The 19,765-nt window shown below is 41.6% G+C and overlaps 1 protein-coding gene across 1 annotated transcript; it reads right to left on the reverse strand.

The window, feature by feature from the left end:
* Nucleotides 1-2,137: 2,137 nt before the first annotated feature.
* LOC115174905 (tyrosine-protein kinase SRK2) lies at nucleotides 2,138-19,521 on the reverse strand. The gene is made up of 8 exons (XM_029733914.1): nucleotides 18,862-19,521; nucleotides 13,100-13,221; nucleotides 10,384-10,547; nucleotides 9,118-9,286; nucleotides 6,526-6,684; nucleotides 4,462-4,664; nucleotides 4,095-4,260; nucleotides 2,138-3,765 (listed from the first exon to the last, which is right to left on the reverse strand). The coding sequence occupies exons 1-8, from the start codon at nucleotides 19,236-19,238 to the stop codon at nucleotides 3,557-3,559; spliced, it is 1,569 nt and encodes a 522-aa protein (XP_029589774.1). The 5' UTR covers nucleotides 19,239-19,521; the 3' UTR covers nucleotides 2,138-3,556.
* Between the last annotated feature and the right edge of the window lie 244 nt (nucleotides 19,522-19,765).

Raw genomic sequence — 19,765 nt, forward strand, 5'->3', positions numbered from 1 at the left:
AAACTATAGTTTTGGCAAGTTGGTTAGGACATCTACTTTACGCATGACACAAGTAATATTTCCAAAAATTGTTTACAGATTATTTTGCTTATAATTCACAGTATCACAATTCCAGTGGGCCAGAAGTTTACATACACAAAGTTGACAGCTTGGAAAATTCCAGAAAATGATGTCATGACTTTAGAAGCTTTTGAAAGGCTAATTGACATAATTTTAGACAATTGGAGGTGTACCTGTGGATTTATTTCAAGGCCTACCTTCAAACTCCGTGCCTCTTTGCTTGACATCATGGGAAAAACAAAAATAATCAGCCAAGACGTCAGAAAAACAATTGTACACCTCCACAAGTCTGGTTCATCCTTGGGATCAATTTCCAAACGCCTGAAGGTAACACGCTCATCTGTACAAGCAATAGTACGCAAGTATGAACACCATGGGACCACGCAGCCGTCATACCGCTCAGGAAGGAGACACGTTCTGTATCCTAGAGATGAACGTACTTTGGTGCGAAAAGTGCAAATCAATCCCAGAACAGCAGCAAAGGATCTTGTGAAGATGCTGGAGGAAACAGGTACAAAGGTATCGATATCCACAGTAAAATGAGTCCTATATCGACATAACCTGAAAGGCCGCTCAGCAAGGAAGAAGCCATTACTTTAAAACCGCCATAAAAAAAGCCTACGGTTTGCAACTGCACATGGGGACAAAGATCTTACTTTTTGGAGAAATGTCCTCTGATCTGATGAAACAAAAATAGAACTGTTTGGCCATAATGACCATCACTATGTTAGGAGGAAAAAGGGGGAGGCTTGCAAGCCGGAGAACACCATCCCAACCGTGAAGCACGAGGGTGGAAGCGTCATGTTGTGGGGGTGCTTTGCTGCAGGAGGGACTGGTGCACTTCACAAAATAGATGGCATCATGAGGATGGAAAAGATGTGGATATATTGAAGCAACATCAAGACATCAGTCAAGAAGTTAAAGCTTGGTCGCAAATGGGTCTTCCAAACGGACAATGACCCCAAGCATGCTTCCAAAGTTGTGGCAAAATGGCTTAAGAACAACAAAGTCAAGGTATTGGGAGTGGCCATCACAAAGCCCTGACATCAATCCCATATAAAATGTGTGGGCAGAACTGAAAAAGCATGTGCGAGCAAGGAGGCCTACAAACCTGACTCAGTTACACCAGCTCTGTCAGGAGGAATGGGCCAAAATTCACCCAACTTATTGTGGAAAGCTTGTGGAAGGCTACCCGAGACATTTGACCCAAGTTAAACAATTTAAAAGGCAATGCTACCAAATGCTAAGTGAGTGTATGTAAACTTCTGACCCACTGGGAATGTGATGAAAGAAATAAAAGCCAAAATAAATCTCTACTATTATTCTAACATTTCACATTCTTAAAAAAAAGTGGTGCAAAGAAAAAGGCCCTAACTGACCTAAGACAGGGAATTTTTACTAGGATTAAATGTCAGGAGTTGTGAAAAACTGAGTTTAAATGTATTTGGCTAAGGTGTATGTAAACTTCCGACTTCAACTGTATATATCCCCCACCTGCTGTAACTATATGATATCATAACATGGATATCATACATTCTTTGATTTACAAATGCAATCTATGGAAAAGGATATTCATGAGGAGTCAGAGGATACTGGGGTCAATGTGGCAATGACAGCATCTGCATCTCAAATGGCACCATATTCCTTATATAGTGCACCACTTTTGAACAGAGCCTGTTCACTATATAGGGTATAAGGCACCATTTGGAATGCACAGAGCATCTATGAGGCTTCCGGCAGCCCTCATTTTCTATGCAGGGAACACACACACACACAGGTGACCGTTTTGATCAAATTAATACAAACAGGGATTTCAGCATGAACACTGGGGAAACCTATTCAATATTTAGGACTACTGGAAACCTGTTATATTATGGAGAGCCATTTAGTATCCTTTAAATGGCTTGGTTTAGTTATAGATAGGTTATCAAATAACGAGATGTGCCATATTTAAAACTGATTTCACGTCACAGCAAGGCAATGGCAGAGTTATTCTAAGCACTAGGAGAATGTTAGCACCATCATGTGGTCAGTATGGTAAATTACACTTCAGGAATCAGGTTGAAATGAGCATGGCTTTGGATTATAACTTCAAAACAATTTATTAGACAACAGAAAATATCACAGAGGATTCAGTGTCCTGACCAAATCATTTGGCAACATATGTTAATAATCATTTAGAATTATTTGTTAACAAAATAATGTAAGCTATTCAGAACAAGGGATGGCACACAATGATGCTACCGTTTATTAATAGTATTACGTAGACTCGCCCCAGATTGATAATTAAAACTAATGTCATATGAAAAAAATAATAGCAACATTTAAATTATTCTTATGCATCAAACATAACATTCAATTAATCTTACAATGAACAAAATTAAAGAAATAAGGTTACGACCAATTATTAGACATTGTTCAAATATTTTAAAAACATTGCACAAAATGATCAGAACAAGCCATAATCAACAAGCACTTGTACAATTCCAGTCTCATCAAACAAGTCCAGTGTAAAAACGTACTTTCAGTCAATGAGCCATAAAATCAACATGGTCACTGAGGTGTGGCGAGCAAGCAGTCTTTCCGGTTATTAAATTCCAGGTCCTATTGCAGAATAACAGTATCCCCACTATGACATCAATAGACATTGGTGACTGCACAGTAAGGTTCAATCGAATTCAAATCCAATTCTGTCCAGTCAGAATCAAAATCTACAATTTATGTGAACATATTCTAACTACATTATCCTCTCATTCCTATGGTGTGTGTATTGATAAGTGCTCAGAGATAACAGATCACTCACTATGCTTCAGAGACGTAGATAAAACAAATGCTTCTTAGTGAACGTGACTCAAGCACATCCTTACAGGAGACTCCTGATAAATACTTGGCAGCCAACCAGTGTAGTGGAAGAATGACTGCTATGCAGAGTGAACACAGAACCAGTTCGCCCGGCTTGATAGTTCCATCTGGCTCACCTGAGAACAGCGGCTGTTATGGAAGCCCGACCGGGCCATGGACAGGGTTTTGACTTCGTCAAGTGTGTCTAGTGAGTTTAGCTGGATAGATGTCACTCTCAGTAAAACCCACTTAAAAAGTGCATTAAATTGGCAAACAAATCGAAACTAGCAGGAGTGTCAAACAGTTACAATAGAGGATTCCCCATCATAGTCACGACAACCATACACAAGCAGCCAAATAAAACCTCCACATACAATATTTTCTCATCAAACCGTTTGTGGTCACACGTGTTCGACCTCATAATATAATCCTAACAAATACATATCCAACCATAATGTGATCAGGAAGTGGACAGTTCAACTATGCTAAAAATCAATAGCACCTGCATTCTAGATACTAACTGTTGGGAGAATGAAATGCCATTTATCTTAGGCATATGATTATATTACCTGTGACAGTGGACATACTGTACTTTCCTCTGCTGACTCTTGCTACGAGTATGAGAGCATCATTGAACACTCAATACAACACAGTACTAATAACGGTTGGCGTCATCGTAAGAGGTCACATCTAGGTCAAAGAAGTCCTCCAGCTTCCACTGCAGGGTTTCAAAGGTGGGTCTGTCATTCTCATTGTCCTTCCAGCAGTCAGACATGATCTCATACATCACCTTGGGACATTGTGGTGGGCAGGGCATCCTGTAACCCGTGGGCACACGTTGGACCACCTGGTAGTTGGTCATGGCTGGAACAGAAGGGATAATTATTATGATACTGATGTCACATAGTAACACAATGAAACCTAGGATATGCAAAAACATACACTAGTACTGCTACAGTACATGTTGGATCAGTCTAGGCTGGAAACACTCTCTGGACAATTAACTGCAATGGCAGGTTGCATGCAAGTTGTACCAGGTGATGAACAGGTGCCAGATACATTTTTAACTTTTAACCAGAGGGTATGCTCCTCACTCACAACATTCCATGGTAGTAAATTACAGGATTAACACTGAATGATTTGATAAGCTTTCCTACCAAAGAGATGAACATGTTATTATGAATAGGTCTTACTTGCATAGGGCATCTGACCGAAGGTCATGATCTCATACAGCAGAATGCCGAAGGACCACACGTCAGACTTGATGGTGAACTTGTTGCCATGGATGGCTTCAGGAGCAGTCCATTTCACAGGAACCTTAGTGCCCTCTTTGGCTTCATACACATTCTCACTCTCCATCTAAAATGGCAACAAAACCAAAACAATCTTCAATGGGCTTTAAAGAGTAGAATTAATCATTGTCGTGGACTTACTACAGTTTGGTGTCATGTCTTCAAAAGAAAGAAATTGAGACTGGTGTTGAGTAACACCTTGGTGCTGAAAGGTTGACAAACAGTCAAGTCCCTCCTTGTTTTTCTTAAAAGATAAAGAGATACCCACCATGAAGACTCTGGCGAGTCCGAAGTCAGCCACCTTGCAGACATTGTTCTCTCCCACCAGAACGTTGCGTGCCGCCAGGTCTCTGTGAATGTAGTTCTGCTGCTCCAGGTAGGCCATCCCAGAAGCCACCTGAGCAGCCATCTCTATCTGGTCCGAGACACCAAGCACTATACCCAGGTCCTTGGAGGAAGAGGTGTTGGATTCTGTCAAAATGTAACATGTTTCAAGTTAAACTGTAGTTAGTTTGTATCCTGTGTAGTGAATGATTACTGTGAGTATGAATGGAGTTTAGGCCATGAAACTGTGTGTATGCTAATTTAGAAAAAAATGACCTAATCAGATAAGAGGAAATTGCCTAGGATCAGAGAGCAGGGTCAGGCCCAGAACAGAAGATGGACAGGGTGTGATCCTGGCTAAACAAAGAGAGGACCATGGACATTCCACAGGGGAGCCAGAGGGAAACTCACTGGGGTCATAAAATGTATAGCTGGAGAGGTGATGCCTACAAGGGAAGAGTATAAAATGTGTTGTGAACTTTCTAAATGTATGCACTCAGCTGACTGTAACCTTGGTATTAAACACTTGAAACTTCTCTTGAGCTTTTGGTCTCAATTCCTTTTTGCAAAGAGGTTGCAATAGCATTTTTCTTTTTTAGAGGGAAGGAAAGGACCAGGATGCAAAAAACAGACATCTCATTAAGATGAGTGCTATTGTAAAATTGTATAGTACTATGTCTAGACGTTTTTCACTTGAATAACAAACAAATATTCAACGTAACGTGTATGTAAAAGTATGACCATGCGATTCCTTGTAAACATTTATGAAGTTTAGTTCCCAAAAAATGAGTTAGTAAATAGTTGAATGTGTGTGCGCGAGACTTTGGTGAAATATGGGGAATGCAATGCAGACGGTCTCAGGGCCACCAACATCAATTTCACATGACCGCCTCAAAAGGGGGACCATCACTCTGACAGGCAATGTTACCGCATCTTTCACACAATGGCACAGCATCTATCATGCGAGTGGACATCAGATAATCTAGCAATGCAACTCGTAAATATAGATGGAATTCAATGCAGTCATTTAGAGCAATGATGAAATGCACGTGATTATGTATGGGAAAGGGGGATACCTAGTCAGGTGTACAACTGAATGCATTCAACTGAAATGTGTCTTCCGCATTTAACCCAACCCCTCTGAATCAGAGGTGCTAGAGGCTGCAATAACCAACATCCACGTCATCGGCGCCCGGGGAACAGTGGGTTAGCTGCCTTGCTTTTACCTTGTCAGCTCGGGGATTTGATCCAGCAACTTTTCGGTTAATGGCCCAACGCTCTAACCACTAGGCTACCTGCTGCAATACTGTAGCAATAGTGTTAAACACCATTACAATCACGCTAAACCACAAAGATCAGTATTTTGTGGTGTAGCATAGCTATAGGAGAGATGGCACAAAGCAGGTTGCGTTGATTATCTCCTTCCCATTTTACACGTGTTGTTAGTCCATGGCATGGCACACGTCAGCCAGACATGGTCCTGTGGTCACGGACACATGTCATGAGGGTCATGGAGCTTAAAGGGATAATTCAGGATTTGTACGTCTCTGTGTCAATTATGAAGGAAGTTAGAGGTAGTTTTGTGAGCCAATGCTAACTACAGATAGCCCAATGACTGGAAGTCTATGGGTATTTACTAGTATGCTAGCAGATACCCATAGACTTCCAGTCATTGCACTAATGCTAGTTAGAAACTTCCTTCAAAACGCAGATACCATTTTTATGTATCCACAAGTTCATCTGACTCTGGAGAAGTTGATAAAGGGTCACATTGAAATAAAAATACATTTAAAAAATATTGCCAAAATCCTGAAGTATCACTTTTTGATTGTTGCCAAACTTTCACTTCACACCAAACATCATACAAGTTCAACTTCTGCACCTTATTTAAACTCTTGCTACAGTAGGCACATTGAGATGGTGTTCTAATCTAAACATCCCGTTAAAAAGGAAGGTGCGGTGGGCTTGTACGTGGGTAGGTTATAATGCAATACAACAGTGTTCTTACTCTGAAGGTACTCCAACAGACTGCCATTCTTCATGAGCTCTGTGATGATGTAGATGGGTTCCTCCACAGTACACACAGCGTAGAGCTGGATCAGTTTGGGGTGCCGCAGTTTCTTCATGATCTGGGCCTCCTGTAGGAAGTCCTTAGCGTCCATGGAGCCTAGGAGAATAACATGTACATGAGTTGTACTGCACAGTAACACCGGCTGCAATTTTATCTTACTTGCACTGTGACAAAGACCTTGTTAAAATAGATACAGTGCCTTCAGAAAGTATTCATACCCCTTGACTTATTCCAGTCTTGCAATACAGGCTAAAACATTTTTTTAAATAACATGTTTTTTTCCCCCGAACCCATCTACACAAAATACCCCATAATGACGAAGTGAAAACATGTCTTTAGAAATGTTGCTAATTTATAGAAAATGAAATATCACATTTACATAAGTATTCACACCCGAGTCAATACATGTTAGAATCACCCTTGGCAGCAATTACAGCTGGGTAAGTCTCTAAAGAGCTTTGCACATCTGGATTGTGCAACATTTGGCCTTTATTCTTTTAACATTTCTTCAAGCTGTCAAATTGGTTGTTAATCGTTGCTAGACAACCATTTTCAGGTCTTGCCATAGATTTGAAAGTAGATTTAAGCCAAAACTAACTCGGCCACTCACTGTCTCCTTGGTAAGCAACTCCAGTGTAGATTTGACCTTGTGTTTTAGGTTACTGTCATGCTCTGCGGAAACTGATATAGGAAGGACACCTGTATCTTTGTAGAGACTGGGTGTATTGACACACCATCCAAAGCGTAATTAATACCGTCACCATGCTCAAAAGGGACATTCAATGTCTGCTTTCTTTTTTAACGCATCTACCAATAGGTGCCCTTCTTTGAGAGGCATTGGAAGACCTCCCTGGTCTTTTTAAATGCAATGCTCGACTGAAGGACCTTACAGGTAATTTTATGTGGGGTACAGAGATGAGGTGGTCATTCAAAATTCCTTCGACCTCATGGCTTGGTTTTCACTCTGACATGAACTGTCAACTGTGGGACCATATACAGACAAGTGAGTGCCTTTCCAAATTATGCATCCTGTTTCCATTGATCATCCTTGAGATGTTTCTACAACTTGGAGTCCACCTGTGGTAAATTCAATTGATTGGACATTATTTGGAAAAGCACACACCTGTCTGTATAAGGTCCCACAGTTGACAGTGGATGTCAGAGCAAAAACCAAGCCATGAGGTCAAAGGAATTGTCCGTAGAGCTCCGAGACAGGATTGTGTTGAGGCACAGATCTGGGGAAGGGTAACAAAAAATGTCTGCAGCATTGAAGGTCCCCAAGAACACAGGTCCCATCATTCTTAAAATGGTAGAGTGGCCAGACGGAAGCCCCTCAGTACAAAGGCACATGACAGCCCGCTAGGAGTTTGCCAAAAGGCACCTAAAGACCATCAGACCATGAGAAACATGATTCTCTCATCTGATGAAACCAAGATCGAACTCTTTGGCCTGAATGACAAGCGTCATATCTGGAGGAAACCTGGCACCATCCTGATGGTGAAGCACGGTGGTGGCAGCATTTATCACCCTTTATCCTCCTAACAAAATGGATGGTCAATATTGCCAAACAGTTCTATTTTGTTTCATCAGACCAGAGGACATTTCTCCAAAAAGTAAGATCTTTGTCCCCATCAGTTTCAAACTGTAGTCTGGCTTTTTTATGGCGGTTTTGGAGCAATGGCTTTTTCCTTGCTGAGCGGCCTTTCAGGTTATGTCGATATAGGACTCGTTTTACTGTGGCTATAGATACTTTTGTACCCGTTTCCTCCAGCATCTTGACAAGGTCCTTTGCTGTTGTTCTGGGATTGATTTGAGCTTGTCACACCAAAGTACGTTCATCTCTAGGAGACAGAATGCGTCTCCTTCCTGAGCAGTATGATGGCGTGGTCCCATGGTGTACTATTGCTTGTACAGATGAACATGTTACCTTCAGGCGTTTGGTAATTGATCAAGGATGAACCAGACTTGGAGGTCTACAATTGATTTTCTGAGGTCTAGGCTGATATCTTTTCATTTTCCCATGATGTCAAGCAAAGAGGCACTGAGTTTGAAGGTAGGCCTTGAAATACATCCACAGGTACACCTCCAATTGACTCAAATTATGTCAATTTACCTATCAGAAGCTTCTAAAGCCATGACATTTCCTGGAATTTTCCAAGCTGTTTAAAGGCACAGTCAACAATGTATGTAATCTTCTGACACACTAAAATTGTGATACATTGAATTATAAGTGAAATAATCTGTCTGTAAACAATTTTTGGAAAAATTACTTGTGTCATGCACAAAGTAGATGTCCTAACCGACTTGCCAAAACTATAGTTTGTTAACAATAAATTTGTAGAGTGGTTGAAAAACGAGTTTTAATGACTCCAACCTAAGTGTATGTAAACTTCTGACTTCAACTGTGTGTGTGTGTGTGTGTGTGTATGTATAATATATATAAATAAAGTAATAGAAGATAATCATGGATTTGAAATAAAGTGATTTTCTGGGCTTGAATCCAGTGTTCGTGCAAAACAGGCCATTTACCATGTTTCAGGGTCTTCACTGCTACTGCAGTGGTGTCGTTCCAGATGCCTTCATAGACTTCTCCAAATTGTCCAGCGCCCAGTTTCTTCAGCAGTTTGACAGACGACCGGTCAATCTCCCAGTGGTCAGCTGTGTTGTAGGACAGACCGTGGGTTTGAGGAGCCTCCGTCTGACAGGAGAGAGATGCAACATTAAAACCATAAGAAGAGTCAGAACAGACCTGACAAACTGTCCTCTCTATATTTCAGTAAAACCACAATACTGTTGTTCTATTGTCCTTTGTGAACGGTTGATGGTGCTAACCACTCATCGGCCAGTTTATTCGGTATGCCACCCCATTCACGAAAATGGATCGCTCCTACTGACTGAGTCACGTGGCCTGCTATATAAAGCAGGCAGACAGGCATTCAGTTACTGTTCGATTGAATGTTAGAAATAGGCTAAACAAATGACCTAAGCGACTGAACGGGGTATGATCGTCGGTGCCAGGCGGGCTGGATCCAGTATCTCAGAAACTGCTGCCCTCCTGGGATTTCCACGCCCCAGTGTTTAGGGGTTTACCGAGAATGGTGCGACAAACAAAAAACATGCACAAACAGACAAACACCACAGCAGTACAACAGTGGTGTGCAGAACGGCATCTCGGAACGCACAACTCATCGATCCTTGTCACGGATGGGCTGTTGCAACAGACGACCACACGGGGCTTTACTACTATCAGCTAAAACAAGAACACGTGCCCACTGGGGCCAGTTAACACCAACACTGGACAATTGAGTGGAAAAATATCGCCTGGAACATGAGAGCGAGTTCAGTTTACTTGAGTGGCCTGTGCAGCCAACAGACCTCAACCCAATGAAGCATCTTTGGGATGAAAAGGAATGGGGTGTTCGCAGCATGAATGTACCACTGTCTATTCTACAGCAACGGTGTGATGACATCGCTTCAGCATGAACCAACATTCCTATGGAATGTTTCCGACACCTTGTAGAATGCCCGGAGAATTCAGGCTGGTCTGGGGGCAAAGGGGGGTTCGACCCAGTACTAGATGGGTGTACCTAATAAACTGGCAAGTGAGTGTATATGGTTGACACTGAAAATTATCAGGGTAATGCATTAGCCCCAATATTTGAAGGGTGTTTCTGTCAACTAGATATCTTTAGCAAATTTGCCAGGCAAGGTTTTGGTTCATGAATTCAGATCAAAAGGGTTGCTAAACATATGTGCTTAATCACAGTCACATGATAGTTAAAAGAAAGTAAATACCTTTTTACATGGTTCAAGCAAACGCACACAGAGACCATCCTCCAGTTTTGAATAGTGTTCCACTAACTCCCTCAGAGTCAGAAAGCTCCTAGATCTTGACACATAGTAGCCTCCAGTGTCCAGCTTCCTTACTTTGTAGTGCTTCACTTTGCCCATGTCCAACACTAAAAGATACATCAAAAAGCATAAGGGCACAATACTAAAACAAGAGAACGATGACAGTAAAATCAACTATGACCATGCTAATCTGTGCCAAATTGTAAATGAATGTGGAAACGATCATATTGAAATCTGTTTACAGTACATGGCCGTTATGACATAAATGACTTAACCCTGGGCTGACCACATTAAAAACACTATTTTGGGTGATTTGACTGAACTTATGTATTTGTCTACACATTCAAACATTACATAATTAATGTACCATTATAAATAGTGAAGTGGGAAAAAAATTGCAATATTTTTGGACGATATTATATAGATACTTTGACTCCAAGCATCAATCTGTATAAAATATATACGTATCGTTAAGTCTGCTGTACCTGCGCCAAAACGCAGGTATTTTTCCTCACATATAACAATAATTTTATTTTTGTTGTGTTTTCCATAACTTTTATCAACTCATTTTGTCATGTTCCCTCATCTCACTATAGCAGACATATACAGCACCTTCAGAAAGTATTCACACCCCTTCACTTTTTCCACATTGTTGTGTTACAGCCTGAATTTAAAATGGATTAAGTTTAGATTTTTGGGGGTCAAAAGCCTACAAACAATACCCCATAATGTCAAAGTGGAATTATACTTTTTTTGAAATGTTTACAAATTAATTAAATTAAAAGCCGACATGTTTAGTCGAAGTATTCAACCCCTTTGATATAGTAAACCTAAATAGGTTCAGGAGTAAAAATTTGCTTAACAAGTCACATGGGCTCACTGTGTGCAATAAGTGTCGAATGACTACCTCATCTCTGTACCCCACACATAAAATTATCGGTAAGGTCCCTCAGTCCAGCAGTGAATTTCAAACACAGATTCAACCACAAAGACCAAGGAGGTTTTCCAATGCCTCACAAAGAATGGCACCCATTGGTAGAAAGAAAATATATACAGTATACAGATCCACACATCCTTCCCAACTCAAGTTGCTGGAGAGGAAGGAAACCACTCAGTGATTTCACAATGGGGCAACTGGTGACTTTAAAACAGTTAGAAATTAACGGCTGTGATAGGAGAACACTGAGGATGGATCAACAACATTGTAGTTATTTCACACTGTCAATTAGGTTACTATTGTGAAAAGGAAACCTGTACAGAAAAAAAATATTCCAAAACATGCATCCTGTTTGCAACAAGATACTAAACTAATACTGCAACAAATGTGGCACAGCAATTAACTTTTATTCCTGAATACAAAGTGTTATGTTTGTGGCAAATCCAATACAGCAGATTACTGAGCACCTCTCCTTATTTTCAAGCATAGTGGTGACCGCATCATGTTATGAGTGTGCTTGTACACGATAAGGGCTGGGGAATTTTTCTAGATAAAAAAAAATAAAACAGAAAGGAGCTAAGCACAGGCAAAATCCTAGAGGAAAAACTGGTTCAGTCTGGTTCCACCACACACTGGATAGATGATCTCACCTTTCAGCAGGACAATAACCTAAAACACGAGACCAAATCTACACGAGCTGCTCACAAAGAAGACAGTGAATGCTTTGGATTTGGCTGAGTTACAGTTTTGACTTAAAATCTACTTAAAAATGTATGGCAAGACCTGAAAATGGTTGTCTAGCAATGATCAACAACCAATTTGACAGAGCTTGAAGAATTTTTTAAAGATTAATGGGCAAATGTAATCACTGCCAAAGGTGCTTCCACAAAGTATTGACACAGGGGTGTGAATACTCATGTAAAATTTGACATTTCTGTATTACATTTTCAATAAATGTAAAAAATGTGTTTTATATATATCCTAAAAACATGTTTTCACTTTGTCATTATGGTTTATTGTATGAGAAGAAAAAAAGCAATTTAATAAATGTTGAATTCAGGCTGTAACAAGTTACATGTGGAATAAGTCAAGGGGTATGAATACTTTCTGAAGGCACTGTAGTGAGAAATGTTGGAACATCAAATCGCAAATTATAAACATGTACAGTAGAGGCAAATAGCAACACAATTGTACTTTCCTGTAATCAGGTTGCTATGCCATTATTGCTTCTGCAGAGACTAAGTTTACAGCCAACTGTTAATGTATAATCAAGGGACTTTTTCTGTCAGACTGACAGGGAATAGCCAGCCAGACTCATGTGGTCCTAGGTGATGTTATCAGTCTCTTTGAGAGCAGAGGCATATGTTTGTTTACTTTAAGACCTTGAACCTTCAATCACGTCAGTGGACTTATGAGAAACTGTGATTTACACAGAACAAAATTGGGGATTGTTCAGGAATGAGGAAACGACTTGTGTTTTTTGTGCATCGAGTTCCCTTCTCATACCAGTAACAGAAATAGATTGATCACAATAAAACCATAAAATGCATTCCTGAACAATAAAGCTAAGTCAGAAAAAATAGACAGACATTACAAAGTCATTCTAAACCTAATACGAGCATTGTGAGTATACTGATCTGTGTACATCTTTGGTAGTATACAGGTTTGACCTGTAGTCTCTTGCAGATGCGACAAGTTCAAGAACATAAGGCTGAGATTTACCTGAGAGTGAGAGCTCTCCTTTCTGACTCTCACAGTGTCTGATGAGGAAGGCTCCATGCTGGTTCCCCTCTGACAGAAGCAGCTTCTCAGCATCCAGTCTCTTGGTGTCTGCAAAGTACCATCTGTATACCAGAACAGGAGGAAAGAACTCAACAGCAGCATCAAAGTATGACAGCAACCCATGCCTTGGTTGTTTACCTGACACACACACACACACACACACACACACACACACACATTGACCCGCTTCATATCCAGATCATCTATAAGTAACATCATTGAGTTACAATCAAGTTTTAGATACTTTAGGATGATTTGAACATGAAGTGTGATTCATGAACATGCTAATATTAGGTGCCATTGACTTGGATGTGGGAGGTCCGTGGGTGGCTTTTGACCATTTCTTTGGATTCCTCATGTCTAAATCATTGTTAGAAAATGGTTTGGTCAAAATGGGATGTAACATACTACATTTATTGAATATTATATGAATCCTATAAAAATAAAAAAGGCCAATGTGGATGTAATCAATCCGCTGAAAGGCCCAGTCCTGTCAAAACTGTGGTTTTCATATATACTGCTCAAAAAAATAAAGGGAACACTTAAACAACACATCCTAGATCTGAATGAAAGAAATAATCTTATTAAATACTTTTTTCTTTACATAGTTGAATGTGCTGACAACAAAATCACACAAAAATAATCAATGGAAATCCAATTGATCAACCCATGGAGGTCTGGATTTGGAGTCACACTCAAAATTAAAGTGGAAAACCACACTACAGGCTGATCCAACTTTGATGTAATGTCCTTAAAACAAGTCAAAATGAGGCTCAGTAGTGTGTGTGGCCTCCACGTGCCTGTATGACCTCCCTACAACGCCTGGGCATGCTCCTGATGAGGTGGCGATGGTCTCCTGAGGGATCTCCTCCCAGACCTGGACTAAAGCATCCGCCAACTCCTGGACAGTCTGTGGTGCAACGTGGCGTTGGTGGATGGAGCGAGACATAATGTCCCAGATGTGCTCAATTGGATTCAGGTCTGGGGAACGGGCGGGCCAGTCCATAGCATCAATGCCTTCCTCTTGCAGGAACTGCTGACACACTCCAGCCACATGAGGTCTAGCATTGTCTTGCATTAGGAGGAACCCAGGGTCAACCGCACCATCATATGGTCTCACAAGGGGTCTGAGGATCTCATCTCGGTACCTAATGGCAGTCAGGCTACCTCTGGCGAGCACATGGAGGGCTGTGCGGCCCCCCAAAGAAATGCCACCCCACACCATGACTGACCCACCGCCAAACCGGTCATGCTGGAGGATGTTGCAGGCAGCAGAACGTTCTCCACGGCGTCTCCAGACTCTGTCACGTCTGTCACGTGCTCAGTGTGAACCTGCTTTCATCTGTGAAGAGCACAGGGCGCCAGTGGCGAATTTGCCAATCTTGGTGTTCTCTGGCAAATGCCAAACGTCCTGCACGGTGTTGGGCTGTAAGCACAACCCCCACCTGTGGACGTCGGGCCCTCATACCACCCTCATGGAGTCTGTTTCTGACTGTTTGAGCAGACACATGCACATTTGTGGCCTGCTGGAGGTCATTTTGCAGGGCTCTGGCAGTGCTTTTCCTGCTCCTCCTTGCACAAAGGCGGAGGTAGCGGTCCTGCTGCTGGGTTGTTGCCCTCCTACGGCCTCCTCCACGTCTCCTGATGTACTGGCCTGTCTCCTGGTAGCGCCTCCATGCTCTGGACACTACGCTGACAGACACAGCAAACCTTCTTGCCACAGCTCGCATTGATGTGCCATCCTGGATGAGCTGCACTACCTGAGCCACTTGTGTGGGTTGTAGACTCCGTCTCATGCTACCACTAGAGTGAAAGCACCGCCAGCATTCAAAAGTGACCAAAACATCAGCCAGGAAGCATAGGAACTGAGAAGTGGTCTGTGTTCACCACCTGCAGAACCACTCCTTTATTGGGGGTGACTTGCTAATTGCTTATAATTTCCACCTGTTGTCTATTCCATTTGCACAACAGCATGTGAAATTTATTGTCAATCAGTGTTGCTTCCTAAGTGGACAGTTTGATTTCACAGAAGTGTGATTGACTTGGAGTTACATTGTGTTGTTTAAGTGTTCCCTTTATTTTTTTGAGCAGTGTATATCTCTACACTATGGAGGTTGGAATATTACTGCTAAATTGATGATTATGCTATTTCTGGTGTAAGAGCTGTTTGAAAAGGCAGCTTGAAATGTCAGTCTGTTTTGTTGGGATGGTGTTTTGGCCTACCTGGTGATGTCACCAGTTAGGCCAAAACTGCAGGTGGCGGGTAGCCCTGAGGTGGCAGGTAGCCTAGTGGTTAGAGCATTGGGCCAGTAACCAAAAGGTTGCTAGATCGAATCCCCGAGCTGATAAGGTAAAATAAATCTGTCGTTCTGCCCCTGAACAAGGCAGTTAACCCAGTGTTCCTAGGCTGTCATTGTAAATAAGAATTTGTTCTTAACTGACTTGCCTAGTTAAATAAAGGATCAATCAAAAAAAATACATTTTAAAATCACCAGGCGGTAAATTAGTTAATAAATCAATAAGAAAAAAGTTCCAATCCTCTGTCAATAACATCTAGTTTTCCCCTCCCACTGTGACCAATCCCAGACAGTCCTAGCAAAAATCTTGCTTGAGAAATCGCGCTGTTATTTTATTTTTATTTTTTTTACAATTAACAGAAAACACGTGACAGTAAGGCACTTAATTGTTCCCCTGAAATGATTTGATATTGAGATAAAAAAAATAAAAAAAAATAAATACAGCTGCATTGGTACCGTACTCTACACATCCTCTAATCAAGTTAAATCAGGTTACGAACAGTGTATATTAGCCACTCTGTGATACTTCAGGGAAACTACTTCTAATTACCAAGACAAAACCCTCTCAACATTTTCCCAGTCAGAGACAGTGTGGAAAAAAAACAAACATCTGGAAACACGTGACTGCAGCTGAACGGAAAGCAGTTTCATGGGGAAGATCAACAGGGCGAGTCACAGCCAAGAGTACTGACGTTGTTCAGAAGATGGACACCCTAGACCCACTCCAATTTGCTTACCGACCCAATAGGTCCACAGACGACGCAATCACCATCACACTGCACACTACCCTAACCCATCTGGACAAGAGGAATACCTATGTAAGAATGCTGTTCATCGATTACAGCTCAGCATTTAACACCATAGTACCCTCCAAACTCGTCATTAAGCTCGAGACCCTGGGTCTCGACCCCGCCCTGTGCAACTGGGTCCTGGACTTCCTGATGGGCCACCCCCAGGTGGTGAGGGTAGGTAACAACATCTCCACCCCGCTGATCCTCAACACTGGGTCCCCACAAGGGTGCGTTCTCAGCCCTCTCCTGTACTCCCTGTTCACCCACGACTGCGTGGCCATGCACGCATCCAACTCAATCATCAAGTTTGCTGACGTGTCGTTACCAACAACGATGAGACGGCCTACAGGGAGGAGGTGAGGGCCCTCGGACTGTGGTGTCAGGAAAATAACCTCGCACTCAATGTCAACAAAACAAGAGATGATCGTGGACTTCAGGAAACAGCAGAGGGAGCAGCCCCCTATCTACATTGATGGGACAGTAGTGGAGAGTTTTAAAGTTCCTCGGCGTACACATCACGGACAAACTGAAATGGTCCACCCACACAGACAGTGTGGTGAAGGCATAGAAGCGCCTCTTCAACCTCAGGAGGCTGAAGAAATTCGGCTTGTCACCAAAAACACTCAAACTTTTACAGATGCACAATCGAGAGCATCCTGTCGGGCTGTATCACCGCCTGGTACGGCAGCTGCTCCGCCCATAACCGGAAGGCTCTCCAGAGGGTAGTGAGGTCTGCACAATGCATCACCGGGTGCAAACTACCTGCCCTCCAGGACACCTACACCACCCGATGTCACAGGAAGGCCAAAAAGATCATCAAGGACAGCAACCACCCGAGCCACTGCCTGTTCACCCAGCTAACATCCAGAAGGCGAGGTCAGTACATGTGCATCAAAGCTGGGACCGAGAGACTGAAAAACAGCTTCTATCTCAAGGCCATCAGACTGTTAAACAGCCATCACTAACATTGAGTGGCTGCTGCCAACATACTGACTCAACTCAAGTCACTTTAATAATGGGAAAATTGATGTAATCAATTTATCACTTGCCACATTATATTATTTATATTAGATCATGTTTACATAACCTACATTATTCATCTCATATGTATATACTGTACGCCATACCATCTACTGCATCTTGATGTAATTAGATGTATCACTAGCCACTTTAAACAATGCCACTTGATATAATGTTTTCATAACCTACATTACTCATCTCATATGTATATACTGTACTCCATACCATCTATTACATCTTGCCATCACTCATTTATATATGTTTATGTACATATTCGTATTCATTCCTTTACACTGGTGTGTATAAGGTAGTTGTTGTGGAATTTGTAGATTACTTGTTAGATATTACTGCATGGTCGGAACTAAAAGCACAAGCATTTCGCTACACTTGCATTAACACCTGCTAACCATGTGTATGTGACAAATACATTTGATTTGATTTGATTTTGACCAAGAAACCCAGAGTGTTTGGTTTCGACAAAGTGACGTTTTACTCTCAGTCATGTCACGCCAAGTGCAATTGCCTTGCTAAACCAGTTTCTTTCTATATTTAGCCAGTACACTTGTATGGTGTTTTGATGCTACACATGGTTGTAAACAGTATGAAACAGCTACATGTACAATTCATATTTTTAGGGTTGGACCTCTGCATTTTCCTCTGTGATCTGGGGAATTATTAACTAATCTATTGTACTTCCTGGTCATTGACAATCATTAACCAGTTTGACCTCCCACTTAGGTCTACACACGCAACGGCACCAATAGCGTGGCATTTGCCTATTGACCAAATCTGTTCACAATATCCAAAATAGGCCTGCATTAAACCAAACTAGTGCTTTACCATTTTCAAAACAATTACATTACTGTAGCCTGTCAACAGCTGGTTAGTCGTGTATCATGTGTTTGTTAAGGAGTAGTCACCCAAATCTGAGGCCTCATCTAAAACTACATTATATTAATCCATAAACCACCAACATTGTGACTCATATTCCACAACTCTGGCTTTAGCAATTCTTTCAATTGGCATAATAAACACACACCAGAATGTACCAAGGCTATCTAGATTCTAGAACATGCTCATTCTCATAAACTGTGAATGTATGCAAATATTTGCCAAATCCATCTTGGAATGGTCCAGTTGTTTAAGGGATAACAACAGGTCAGTTATGGTGGTTAATCAAATAACCACAACAGAAGTGTGTAGGATAGTGTCCCCTTCAACAAATGATGGTAAAGTGATCAGTGGGATCAAGGGTAAATAGGTCCCTTTTGAACATGCATCAAGTCTGTGTGGGAGTCTATGCCAATACTGCTTTTATTCTGGCAACAAGTAACCCAATATCCATAATAAGTAAAGATGATTTAGTGATGTCGACTGAATTTGAATAGGCTACCCTACTGTATAACTGAAGAATGATCCAATATACTTTTCTGTAGCCTATTCAGTTCTCTTCACTTCTTTGAATGAAGCCACAGAAACACCGGCTTCTTCAAACTTTACCGGTTGCTGTTCTAGTATAGCCCACTACAGTATGTCAAGCATTTCAACAGAACAATAGATCCAGTGCATCATTTTGTGAATGTAGGCTACTTACGGCTCAGCGTCCAGGCTCTCCACAGGTGCCACATAATTGGCTGGAATGTAACCCTCCTTGGCAGCTGAAATTCCAGTGAGCGCTTTTGCGTACCACCAATCGCCAGCACTTTTTTCCAAAGCTTCTAACTTGTCCCCAGCATTGAAACTCAAGTCCTCCTCCGTTCGGGCGGTATAATCATAGAGAGCGATATAAACGTATCCCGGTTTCTCAAGGGGTATAGGTGGCAAAGCCCTGTTTTTGGGACCCTGCGCGTGATCATTTTTAATCACCACGATTTCTCTCTTTTCAGTCGCCGACTCTGAATCTGACCGTGGTTTATTAAAACACGGGAAAACAGTCTGACAACACAAAAAACACTTCTCTCGAATTTCCATTGTGAAGACTCCCGGGTTAATCGCACTAAATCATTTTGTGATCAAATAAAATGTAAGAGTTATATTTTTGCGCTCAAATTCCATTGCGGTTCGAATGAATTTTTCACATCATGAATTGGATCCTAGAAAGTTTGACTCATTCCCCAAACACTTGTCAAACCTGGTCTTTGGACTGGAATACAATTTAGTGCACAGAAGCACACACTGACTAGCAGTAAAATAAAACGATTTATTGCCCGAGGCCAACTCACCGAATCACAGTGTTTCCTGGTTACCTTTATGTCTCATTCACCTGGTGAATATTATGTAATTGCAAACCGAAATTCCAGGCGTTTCTTGATGTGGGTGTTCCCTCATATCAGTAAACGCCCATTGATACCTGCCATTGGTCAGTTCCAGTGTTATGGAGACTGATGGTTTCTCGACATATATGAGGTGCATTAAGTTCGCTTGAACATTTGCTGCGTTACGGAACGGTTTGTACTGGACTACACGGTTCCACAAAACGTTCTAGTACGTTCTTGAAC

This window comes from Salmo trutta, chromosome 35 (genome assembly GCF_901001165.1).
Source record: "Salmo trutta chromosome 35, fSalTru1.1, whole genome shotgun sequence".
NCBI lineage: Eukaryota > Metazoa > Chordata > Actinopteri > Salmoniformes > Salmonidae > Salmo > Salmo trutta.

Coding starts and splice junctions, on each gene's coding strand:
- LOC115174905 (XM_029733914.1), bottom strand. CDS start 19,238: ATGGAAATTCGAGAGAAGTGTTTTTTGTGTTGTCAGACTGTTTTCCCG. Junction 9,287..10,383: donor TGCTTGAACCATGTAAAAAG/GTATTTACTTTC, acceptor CTCTCCTGTCAG/ACGGAGGCTCCTCAAACCCA. Junction 4,665..6,525: donor TCTGTTGGAGTACCTTCAGA/GTAAGAACACTG, acceptor ACATTTTGACAG/AATCCAACACCTCTTCCTCC.